We start from the raw sequence: 12250 nt of genomic DNA on the forward strand, positions 1-12250 counted from the left end.
CTAAAAAAAAAATCAACAAAAAAAAAAAACATGTTACCAAAAATCCATTTCGTGTCATATGTGCGATGATGTTCAATTTTAGAGGCAGTCAATAAAGTAGTTATTTAAAAAATAAAAAAAACCGCATCCATTTTCTTTTGAAAACAATTGCATCGTGTATTCGAGTTTCGACGGGCGGAGGAGGGAAGTGTGTTCTTTCGTTTCAACGGGAGATGTCTTAGAGACGGGGCGTGGGCGGCGGAGTGAGCCGATGGGGCGAGCTGGATGGAGAAGAATGGGGCGAAAGGGGACGACGGTTTTGGACGCCCAATCCGGCTGCTAATTGATGGATCCGACGTTCAACGTCATCCGCTTTCACCGGGAACAAGAGTTGATGATGCTGGATGAGGCCCAGTCGGATGGTGGAATCGCCCGTCCAGAGGCAGAGCCGGATGGCTGTAGACCATCAATATTTCTTTAAACCCATCATCTATCAATTCGATTTTAGGAAAAAAAATATATATATTTATGGTTAAAAAAATAGTTTACGAATTAAAGGCGTCGGAAATGCAGTCCATTGAAAAAAGGAACCCGAGATTCCGGGTAGAGACTTGGAACTGTCAACAACATCCATTTGCACTGACAAAACGTTCGTTTGAGCAGCCATTCGGTGCAATGGAAAACAACTGTGTGCCGGAATCGTACGGTAAGATTGGCTGGGCTTTTCCAGCTGGCGTTCAAGTGTTTTCAGAACGAACTGTCCATCTTCAAGGCTCGCCGAACCGAGCGGAAGTGTGTAATAATCGTGAGACGAGCCAGCCGTCATTTCCACTTGAAGTATTGCGGCTGAAGTGGCTTTTTAATTGAATCAAATGGGGCGGTTGTGAATTGAAAGAGCAATCGAAATAAAAGGCAAACGATTAATTACGCAACCTGATTGTTTGCAGCACTGGTTGATGGACTGGCAGAGGGCGGCGAGGACAACCTGTGCGGAGGTGGCGCCAGTCAGCAGACATATGCGATCGATGAAGTCGATCGATGGGATCGGATGCGTCCACGACACGTGAACGCATCCGCTTCCGGTCACTACAGCTCGCTGTGGAGTATCAAAACTTTTAGAAACTCTGCTGGGTGCAGGGCCATCTCTTTCAATCCAGCGCTTGTCAAGCGCCTCACGGACGAGTGAGTCCAGCGGATTACACAAGAGGCGATGACATCGGACCAGCAAACAGCAATTACTTGTGCTGGAGAAAACTTTATCGGGATCGTCGGCCAGCGCTAAAGGAATCAAGTAAACTCTCCAAGGTGGGCGTTGGGTATCCGTTTCTATTCCGTCCGGACGCTGATAAACTTCCGACACGTATTCCTTTTGAAACGAACATAAAAACATTTGATTTTGATTCTTTTTTTCGTTTTTTTAGAATCAAAATACTTCCGTACGTGAACAGAGTCTTCCGTGACGAGCTGGTGCTTCCAAACCGGAGGTAGTTCTTGCACCGTCATTGGGAGTGTACTTGGTTCCGGAATTTTCCATAAATGGATCCAACCAAAGGCTTCGGCTTTGCGTACAAGTTTCAAAGCGGGTTGATCTTTTACGCAATCTATAATCGATTGCAGGAGCTGCGTCGGACTGGTACCGCCGGAATCGACCAGGTAAACCGAGAAGGCCCAAGACGAAGAGTGCCCTTTGTGATTCCGGTTGGCATCATTGTCAAAAGTCACGCAACGGATGCCTTTTCGGCTGGAGTAATAGTAGGTCAGTAGCCATCTGACGGTCCATTTCAGCACTAAATCAATTTTTAAAATATCAGATCAATTTGTTGTTAAAAATTAAAGTCAATTCCACATCGATCATATTGGGAGTTTAAGCGATGACGATGCGAAAATTAAATCACATTTTAATTGAATTGAAATACATTATACCTGCAGAGAGAAGATGGTAAGGCACCAGAGTGAAGTAAGCAACGAGCAGGAGATTCGTCAGCCACAATCGGACGGTGCCAAATAGGTTCAAATCCGTATTGATTAGTGATTTGAGCCTAGCAAAATGATAAGAGGCTGCCCGACAAATGATGTGATTAACCTGTTTCAGTCCCGCGCTTTCAGACGGCAGTGGTGGCAGCCGACGGGCTGAATAGCGTTCAATTGCTCTGTACCTTTTGAACAAAAGGCGAGTTGTTGCCACCGAAAAACGTAATGCATAATCAGGGTTAGTTTAGTGCTTTGATAAACATTACAAAATCAGCTATGCACATGGATAAATTTTAATATGTAAATAACTTACGTCACTGCCATCTTTCTGCCGTTTCCATGGTAATCTGATAATTCGTCAGCTGTCGAAGATTAGATACGTTTCACGCGAAAAGGGAATTAAAAAGTGGGAGCCAGACAAATTCATAAGCAATTCAGCACAAAGCAATGTTCTAGTAGAATCACGTGTGAGAACTGTAATTCACTCAATGCAAATGCCAGAGGGATGGTGCGCTGAATCCAATCAGAGTCCGCATAACCAAGCGCATACTGTCCTTGTTTCTCGTATTGGCAATGTGGTTACAAGTGAAAAAAAAAAAAATTCGGGACTTTGGGAAAAGAAAAGGGACCCTTACAGAAGCACGTCCACATGACACACTGGCAGCACGATACTAATCAAAGATTGGAAGCGGATAGCTAATACCTCCAAAATAAAAAATGTTAAGAAATATACGGGTTAGCCTCTCCGCCCCCCTTAATCGAAATGCGACAAAACAAGTGCAAAGGTCGTCCTGTCCCGATTGCCTCTTCGTCTCCATCGCTTCCTGTAGGTCGGTTTAGATTACACTGGCAACACTGTAAGATCCTTTTTTAAAATAAACACACACTGCACGAAAAACATGGATATTTAAAAAAAAAATAATAATGCAACACGTGAAGACAATTCACTCCCTCATCTGCGTCATGGCGTAGAAATAGATATTGGGAAGAATGACGATGACAAAGAGTGAAAATGCCACTTTGAGGAAGGCAAGGAAAGCGATCCAGCGGACGAGTCGACTGCGGATAAACATCCGTAGCAACGGAAATCGCTTGCCATCTGCAACAATGATCTTCGTGAATCCATTGGTGGCGTGAAGCCGATCGCCAATCACCCCGTTCAGCCATATCCGCACGGCCGGATGAAATGCTCCGAAAACAGGAGGCAACTTGGACACAAGCGGATCGTTGATCAAATCGGTTCGATTAAACAAGAACGCGTCGGCCATGCTGATCGTTAAACACGATGCCACCAAAAAGAAATGTATCAACACTTTCATCGTGTCGCTGTCACGACAAAAAATCGATCCGCACCCACTGGTCGTCTATGAAAGAATACCAACTGTTTTCTATTTTTACCCTTTCGGCTGCTATTACATCGCCCAACGAATTCAAAAGTAAAATACAGAGTCTGAACCGTTAGGCAAGTCATCCGCAAGGGTTTGTTTGCTGCACCGCAAGAATGCGATAAAACATTGAACCATATGGTATGCGCTATTACACGTTTTTTTTTATTTTTTGCTACGGTTCTTTGTTAAATTGGCGTGCAAAGCCGACACTTAACTATCTAGAGTTGGCAACTGTAACAATGTTTTCAAAAAAAACAATTGAATGAATCTTCATTGAATTGTGATAATGTCAACAGGAAGAGCCGGTAATTAGAGCGTAAATCCAATGAAAAATATGCAAGCGCATGCATGAATACAATAACTATCGTCCCAAATGAGAGGATGACAGACAACAAAAATCTCATTCTGTTTGAATGCCAATTGGAGCGTGGCCGGATATGGATTGTACAATGAGTTTGACGAGATCTGGAGAAGTAACCCGTTTACGCCCAACTTCCGGCCCACTACCCATGCGGATTGAATTGGGCCGAGACTCACGCTGTCGACTGGCTGAACCGTGAATCTCCGTAACTCGCGATGCAGACACAATGGAGGAGGCGTTACCTTCCGTCACACCTGCTCCGGCCATAATGACGATCCGTTCGCCGGCTCTTTCTCGCAAACGGACAATGAGATCCAAACCAGCTTCGGCCGTCTGCTGTTGGCCGCTCGTCAGAATACGACGAAAACCTAGCTGAATGAGATCCTCCATGGCAACGAACGCATCCGTCGTAACATCGAAAGCCCTTGTGCAATTCATAATAAAGCTTTTGTTTTAAATCCCTGTAACAGTTAAATGAGGCCGATTCGCGAATGTTTTCAAATTTTTAAGTGCAAAAAGAAGACGTCGATACAAAGACTTTTCAAGTAGTATGTAAATGCTGCTTGAATTTTGTAACTAACGAGCACGTTCGAGTCGAGTGGAACACGACCAAGAGCAATCGAGGACTTACTCTTTGCCGACTTTCTTTGTCTAACGATGTACAGGAAACGAACTTCAATGTGGAAAGACAATCGATGGGTTTGATTCAGCAACAGCTGGGAAACGACTTGCGGTACTGGATGAGTTGTGAAAACCAACCCATCATGGTCGCAACTATCACATTCGCATAGTTTTCAGCCGAAATAATGCAAATTTCATCAACTTAATTCCAAGAGTTTCCGTTATAATTACTATCAAATGTCGACATTCGACTAACTAAACTCCAGTCTTCTTTGATAATACGAAAATTGCAGCTAATTTAATAACGATTGAACTGCAGGAGCTTTATCGATCGTGAGCAAACCTGACAGTAAAGAAGACTTACCGGTGGAAGGTGCACGGTAGTGGGTAGGCAGAAGTAATCAATCGAAGGCAGGCTTCGCGGTCAACAGTGCAGTCTGGACGAAGAACACCAAAAACGAATCCATCAACTTGAACTTCCTTCAGAGAAATTACGTCCTGTTCCATGACGACTAGTTCGTCTTCGTCGTAGACAAAATCTCCCTCACGAGGCCTTACCATGACGTAAACGGGCAACTTGACGAATTGCTTCACCGATTGAACGAGACCGACCGTTGGCGTAAGTCCTCCCAGCGACAAGCTGGAACACAATTCCAGCCGACTGGCGCCGCCCAGCTCAGCGTTTCTGGCAGATTCCAAACTATCAACACACACTTCCAAAAGGCAAAAGGATATATTCATGATCGCTTAAACTACTATTTGCTTTAACTGGATTCACGATAAAGGGTTCTCTTTCAAATTGCGATCTGCATGCCACGATAGCAGTCGAAACTTTCCAGAAAGTCGCGTGGTCGGCCATCTATAGTCAAATTTCGAAACTTGTTGCTTCCCACACAATTTCAACGATTAAAAATTGTGTATATAGCTAGATAAAATAGTTCTTTGTTATTGCAGTTAAACTCGCCATAAAAGCTGAATTCATGCTTAGTTTTCTTTAATAGAATTCCTTTTTAAAAGTAGTTATGAGTACCACCAAGATCTGTCCAAGGTTTCCTCTTAAATGTGATTCCAGTACACCTAAAACTGCGGTATAAAACCATGAACATGTTTACAGCTGCTACTATTATAAAACTGTGCAAATAATGTGTGTTAGATAAAATAATTTTTAAAGCAATGGATGCCAAATCTTTTATCAATGGAACTTTGATTTCCTGCAACTCCGCTTGATACTTGAAAATAATACGCACTTAATACTCCCCATTTTCCATTTCTTTCCATTCAACCCAACCATACGAAGATTGTACTTTTCAGTCGGAGAGGGTTTGTCGGAATTCGATACCCAACGTCGCATGTAAAGGCTGTAGAATTTGGGTAAATCCATCATGGAAACGAAGCTTCTCCTAGATGATTACACAAAACATTATTCGGTCCACTTACCATCGTAACAAAATGAAATGTATACCGGAGTTTCTTCAACCGGAAAGAAACGAAATTTTTGGATCACAGTGGCAAGAGCAATCTTCATCTCTTCCATGGCAAATCGCATACCGACGCAGTTACGCGGTCCTATACCAAAGGCCATGAAGGTATAGGGGTTACGGTTGGCTTTATTTTCAGGACTCCACCTTCAAAATAACAAAAAAGTGGGAAAAAAAAACAAAAAAACAAAAGGAAAATTGACGAAACAGTTAATTCGATTTAAAACGCTGTCTGCTAGTCTGAACCTGTCAGGGTCGAATTTTTCTGGATCGGGGTAGTATTCTTCCATGTGATGGAGAGCATAGGCCGGCACAGTCACAAGCTGTCCCTTTTTCATTTGAATGCGACCATTGTCGTAAGAATAATCTTTCGTGCATTGACGCTCAACTCTGGAACCGCGATTTACAAGCATGAATCGTAAACGATTCACGTCGTCATGGCTTAGTATTCGATTACCTTACAAGAGGTGGATAAAAGCGCAGAACTTCTTGAATAACCATCTCAAGATAGGGCATATCTTGGATCATATCATGACAGACCTCGCCCTTTAAGGAGAATCGAAAAATTAGAATAAATCCGAATAAATGAACGTGAAAGTTAAACTTGCATATTCTTCCATTTTGGCAATGACAGTGTCATACAATTTTTCCTGGATGTCTGGATTCCTTGCCAGTTGAAAGCAAGTGTTTGTCAAAGTGGTTGCTGTCGTGTCGAAGCCGGCCAGCATAAAGAGTGTAGACTGATTGCCAAATATCGAAGGTAAGTGCTTCGTTGTTTGAAACATTACATAAAACAAATCTATGTTTTTTATACCTGTCCCATTATAATCTCGTCAATCTCCTCACGTGTCCACATAGGCACTGTTTTGCCATCTACTTCCTTGGTGAATTCAGAAATAGATTCATTGGCTATTTCAATAAAATCGTGATAATTCTGTTAACAAAAAGTGAAGTTACTTCAAGTTCAATGTGCGTAAGCATGCATCTAGTATTGCAAACAACACGTAGGCTACCTCTTTGGATTGTGACCTATCACGTAGCACATCCTCAAGTAAATCGAAAAAGAATTTCATTTCTTTAATGGTAAATAAACGTTCAGCAATGCCGCCGAATATGCTTAGGAAATTGGGAAACACAACTGTGCAAAAGAAATTCAGAAATGAAAAGAAACAAAAATGTTTGTGAGACTTACACGGCAATAGGCCAACCGGTGATCTGGTAGTTGGTGGATTCACAATGACACGTGCGTTTCGAATAAAAACATCATTCTCGCTACCTAGAGTGTCGATCTTGAAACCAAATGCACATCTTGCTATAACATCCATTGTAAAAGCACTAAAAATTCTACGAAAAATCAATGGACAACAGACGGTGAAGAGAAAGTGAAGGTTCGAATGCAAAACAAACAATGAAATATTTACAGTTTGGCATCAATCTTCTCTCCAATTTGTCTGGCTGAGGTAAGACGATCACACAGGTCAGCAACGCAATCATTTATCAGGTTAGACATCTGATGTTTTTATCATGGAATTTAATTGTTTTAGAATTAAAATTACGCTTACGTTAAAAATTATTTCCCAAATGGTTATTACACGTTTTATTTTGCCGGTAGTGAAGGCCGGTGTAACTGATGAACGGACGTCTTTCCATTCTTGACCCTTCATTAATGTCATCCACTTACGCATGACTTTTAGCTTTACTTCCATAGTCTGAGGAAAAGAACGTCAAGATTTAAGATTACCATTACACTAAACAAACCATTCGCATTGGGGCTACTCGACGATCGACGAAGTGGTCGAAATCTTTAATGAAAATAGCCTTAATCAAATCCACATCCGTGATCCAGAGGTTGGGTGTTGATCCGTCAAAATAACCGAATATTTTGCCATATTTTTTCACTAAATCCACGTCGTGATCCGGCAGATTCTAATAAAACATTAGTTAATTCAGCACTTTAAAAAGTTATGCATCAGAACTTCCCTTACCGCTTTCCAGATGCCCCACATATTGCCAAAGATGGGGTTTGGTCGAGGCCCATTGATTCCTTGTTCAGAGAAGTAATTAAATGAAGCCGTGACATGCCTGTTAATCACCATTAGATAGAGAATATATATTAATGAGTGTAAATTTATTGTAGAAATTCGGCTTAGGTACTTGTAAATGACGTAAAGCACTGAGATGAATGTAACCACCCAGATCACAGGGGAAGAAAAAACCGCTGACACGTCCATGTAAGAAAAAGCGCTACACGAAACTGAACGGATGAGGCAAATGAATGCTTCCTTTGTGAGTTGGCCAAGGCCATCGAGGGAAAGCGCTGGCCAAGCCCTAAAATTTCAGGATGCAGCGACGCATTCGCACATGCCAATGCACTATGCTGACTAAGAATCAGCTGTTTCCACGAAATAAAGAGACTGTTTTTTGGAGCGCTCTCTCAGGGAGTACCACTATTTTGGGCATGATACAAAACTCCCAGTATAAATGATACGGTGTTTCCAGTGATGTTGAAAAGAGGAAGTAACCTCTTATCCAATCATAACGTCTTCATTGGAAAAACACTGACCCTGCTGCTCCTCTGATCACTTAGACAATTTAAATATCCTCATACAACAAAAAAGTAACCAAAGAATAAAGAATAGATTGACAATGTTCATGCTTTACATTCTGCGACATTGCAAGCGAATAAGGACTTACCAAGGCCAGCTAAAACAACGCAATCTATTAAAAAGTTACCTTCAATCAACTAAACTTCATGACAGGACTTGTTTTATTTCAGTGTTAACTGGAGTTGCCGCGGAATTCGACACCCACTATTGCGTGAATCGGTTGCAGAACTGAAACAAATCCATCATCAAAATGCAGCTTATCCTGCAAGGTTGATGAATGCAGAAATAACATTTAAAAACATTGATGTGTTAATAAATAGATTACGTACAGGGGTTTCTGCAACAGGAAAGAAGCGAAATTTCTGGACCATGGTGCAGACTGCTATTTTGAGTTCTTCCATGGCAAAGCGCATACCGACACAGTTACGAGGACCTGTTCCAAACGCCATGTAAGTGTATGGGCTACGTTTGGCTTTGTTTTCTGGTGTCCACCTTGTATGTATAATAATACAGATACGATTAACATACAAGAAAATAAGTTGTGTTAGTTTCAGACTACCTATCGGGGTCAAATTTTTCCGGGTCGGGGTAGTATTCTTCCATGTGGTGCAGAGCATACGTTGGCACGGTAACAATCTGTCCCTTTTTGATCTTGATGCGGCCATTGTCGTAAGAATAGTCCTTGGTGCACTGGCGCTCAATACTAACATATACGTACGTAGATTTGAAAAATCAATTACACACTGCTTTTGTTGGCGTTTTGATTACCGTACAAGAGGTGGATAGAAGCGCAACACTTCTTGGATTACCATTTCGAGATACGGCATATCTTGGACCATCTCATGGGACACGTCATCCTTTAAAAATAAGAAATGAATTTAATCCAAAATCATCCAACTTTGAAATAAAATTTACATTATCTTCCATTTTAGCAATAATGCTCTCGTACAATGCCTCCTGAACATCGGGATTCTTGGCCAGTTGAAAGCAAGTGTTTGTCAGTGTTGTAGCTGTTGTGTCAAAACCTGCCAGCATGAAAAGCGACGACTAACAACAAATAACGCGCCAGATGAAACTATCAACGGTGAATAAATATGACAACCAAACGGAAGGAAGTTGCATACTTGACCCATTATAATCTCGTCTATGATTTCTCGTGACCACATGGGAACTGTTTTACCATCAACTACCTTCGTAAACGCGGAGATAGCCTCATCGGCCACTTCAATAAAGTCGTGATATTGCTAGATGCAAGAAAAGCAGCAAACATGTATCCGAGAACCATTTGTCATTATGTGGCAACAACTGGGAGTACCTGTTTTGATTGCAACCGGTCAGCAAGTACATCTTCTAATAATTTGAAAAAGAATTTCAATTCCTTGGTAACAAACAATCTCTCTGTAAATCCCCCAAACATAGAAAACAAATCTGGATACATAACTGTTAGCAATATAGATAAAAATCAAAATAAGTAATAAGAAAAAATCAATTAAACAATCCAGTGGGTATACTCACACGGCAGCAGAATGACAGGTGATTTGTTGGTCGGGGGATTAAAAATAAACTGTGCATTTTTAATAAAAGGGTCGTCTTTGTTCCCCAGGCTGTCGATTTTTATGCCAAACGCACATCTTGCAATCACATCCATGGTAAAGGCACTAAAAGTCCTGAAATAGTCGTAAAAGCATTTCAATATTATAAAACACTTGAAAGCAACGAAAGCAATGGAGTCATCGAAGTTTTACAGCTTTGCGTCAATTTTCCCTTCGGTCTCCGTAAAAGTCGTTAGACGATCACACAACTTGGCGACGCAATCTTTGATAAGTCCGGACATCTGTTTGTGATTCAGAAAAATAGGTAAAGGCAACATCAAGTAATGGATTTCATTGTCATTATGTTTTTATACGAGTATGTAAATTACCCGTTTAATTTTGCCACTGGTGAAAGCTGGGGTAATGGACGAACGAATATCTTTCCATTCTTGACCCTTCATTAGCGTCAGCCATTTGCGCATGACTTTGGTTTTGAATTCAAATGACTGTGAAAGAAAATCGTACAACGAAATCAAACTAAAAAAAAATTAAAAGAGCAAAACTTATTCTGTTACCCTGCGATCGACAAAGTGATCGAAGTCTTTGACGTACATGGCTTTGATCAGGTCTACATCTGTAACCCAAAGATTCGGTACAGGTCCGTCGAAATACCCGAAAACTTTGCCATGCTTTTTCACCAATGCCATATCATAAGCAGGAAGATTCTACATTCAAACTGGCAATGTATTTGCGAAAGGATATCAGGGACAAATCAATTGCCTACCGCTCTCCAGACGCCCCACATGTTGCCGAAAATAGGGATTGGTTTCGGGCCAGGAATGCCTTGGTCGGAAAAGTAATTAAACGTAGACGTGGCATACCTGTTATTTAAAAGTAGAATGACATGGAGGATAAAACACATTAAATATTAAATTTGATAACGTACCTGTAAGCAAAATACAGACAAGACCCGACAGTTACAGCCCAAGTGGCAGGCGAAGAGAAAATTTCTAACACGTCCATCCCGAAGTGAAATATCACCTACGAATGACCGTATAAGGCAAATGACTCACTTCTTTATATTGTCGGCTGGCGCAACTTGGACTAGCTCCGCAGTCCAGTAGAAGATGACAAACTTGAGTTTACGACGATGCAATATTTGAGTTCGTCGTTGCACTTTTGACCAAACATCTAAATAAACAAAATATTAGATAATTTCGACCACAAAGATAAAAAAACGGGATTTAAGTGATAAGATACCAATCCAAATAAAAAACTCGAATTCAATAAATGCACACAGACTTCACGTGCGTGCCAACGGTGACTAAGAACTCAGGCGCGTGCCTCCCAAAATTTCAGCGTTCCATTGAGCCACTTTCTAAAATTCATCCTTCAACTGAATAACCTTCTGGTTCTGTACAGTCGCAGAAACTTCCAGCTTCCCGTGATCAGAAAATGTCCTTGGTTCTTGTTGACGGTTTGAATTTTTTTTTCGTTGTAGTCTAGAACAAGGTCGTTAAAGGAAACCATCTATCCTAGTACTAAAATTACAAGATGCGGCTATGATCTTGCTCATGACGTTTCAGTTTGCTTGACGAGTTTGAATCAGTTGTTTGCAAAAATTCAAAGCAACAGCCATGCTTTTTGGGGTGAGCAATTTTGATGCACTCTTACTATTTCGGGTTGGAATTTTGCCCCAATACGATAACCGCTTATAGGCAAAATAAGATGTTATGTTGCGTCGACAAATTGATGGAATGCAAACAAATTACAACAAGCATCTAATCGCGTTTGGTAGTTAGTCATGGATAAACACGCATGATCTATATACTACAATGCTATTGCTTTCGAGTAATGAATATGCTTGTTTCGCAGTAGACCACATGCATTCCTCGTTGCTAATTTTAAGAGTTAATAACCAAGAAATTACCTCTTATCTCCAAGACAGTTTCGACCATATAAAAATTGACGACGAGTCTGTAGGCGAGTGAGATAAAACAGACGGTCGACATTCTATAAATGCTCTAGGCTCCATACAGACGAACACATCGTTTTGGGACAACGAGACGACATAAACGAAATGTTGCTTCATCATTCAATTCAACTTCGTCACAGGGATTTGAGGCGTTAACCAGAATTGCCGCGACGGCATTCGATTCCCACAATGGCGTGAAGGGGTTGTAGAACTGCTAAATAGCCGTCATCGAAACGCAGCTTCTCCTGTACAATTAAAGACTGCAACATCAAACGTCAGTTAGAAAAATTCTATGAAAAAGGGGAACGTACTGGGGTTTCTGCAACCGGAAAAAAGCGA

At 41.3% G+C, this 12250-nt stretch overlaps 4 protein-coding genes across 4 annotated transcripts; all 4 read right to left on the reverse strand.

The window, feature by feature from the left end:
• Positions 1–130: 130 nt before the first annotated feature.
• LOC130688248 (uncharacterized) lies at positions 131–2418 on the reverse strand. The gene is made up of 6 exons (XM_057511221.2): positions 2264–2418; positions 1903–2135; positions 1420–1766; positions 913–1345; positions 529–834; positions 131–435 (listed from the first exon to the last, which is right to left on the reverse strand). Exons 1-6 carry the CDS (start codon positions 2272–2274, stop codon positions 218–220), a joined length of 1548 nt encoding a protein of 515 aa, XP_057367204.2. The 5' UTR covers positions 2275–2418; the 3' UTR covers positions 131–217.
• A 1175-nt stretch (positions 2419–3593) lies between these two features.
• On the reverse strand, positions 3594–5203 carry LOC130688256 (copper homeostasis protein cutC homolog). The gene is made up of 2 exons (XM_057511234.2): positions 4685–5203; positions 3594–4123 (listed from the first exon to the last, which is right to left on the reverse strand). Exons 1-2 carry the CDS (start codon positions 5059–5061, stop codon positions 3739–3741), a joined length of 762 nt encoding a protein of 253 aa, XP_057367217.1. The 5' UTR covers positions 5062–5203; the 3' UTR covers positions 3594–3738.
• Positions 5204–5357: 154 nt separating this feature from the next.
• On the reverse strand, positions 5358–8313 carry LOC130688244 (cytochrome P450 3A14-like). Its single transcript, XM_057511217.2, has 13 exons — positions 7953–8313; positions 7784–7880; positions 7575–7724; positions 7391–7507; positions 7220–7308; positions 6991–7142; positions 6812–6936; positions 6613–6732; positions 6407–6538; positions 6256–6344; positions 6045–6188; positions 5783–5945; positions 5358–5720 (listed from the first exon to the last, which is right to left on the reverse strand). Exons 1-13 carry the CDS (start codon positions 8027–8029, stop codon positions 5628–5630), a joined length of 1548 nt encoding a protein of 515 aa, XP_057367200.1. The 5' UTR covers positions 8030–8313; the 3' UTR covers positions 5358–5627.
• A 263-nt stretch (positions 8314–8576) lies between these two features.
• On the reverse strand, positions 8577–11148 carry LOC130688246 (cytochrome P450 3A14-like). The gene is made up of 13 exons (XM_057511219.2): positions 10883–11148; positions 10721–10817; positions 10512–10661; positions 10326–10442; positions 10150–10238; positions 9920–10071; positions 9720–9844; positions 9529–9648; positions 9320–9451; positions 9173–9261; positions 8964–9107; positions 8734–8896; positions 8577–8666 (listed from the first exon to the last, which is right to left on the reverse strand). The coding sequence occupies exons 1-13, from the start codon at positions 10957–10959 to the stop codon at positions 8577–8579; spliced, it is 1545 nt and encodes a 514-aa protein (XP_057367202.1). The 5' UTR covers positions 10960–11148.
• Between the last annotated feature and the right edge of the window lie 1102 nt (positions 11149–12250).

The sequence above is a fragment of the Daphnia carinata genome, chromosome 9 (genome assembly GCF_022539665.2).
Source record: "Daphnia carinata strain CSIRO-1 chromosome 9, CSIRO_AGI_Dcar_HiC_V3, whole genome shotgun sequence".
Classification (NCBI taxonomy): domain Eukaryota; kingdom Metazoa; phylum Arthropoda; class Branchiopoda; order Diplostraca; family Daphniidae; genus Daphnia; species Daphnia carinata.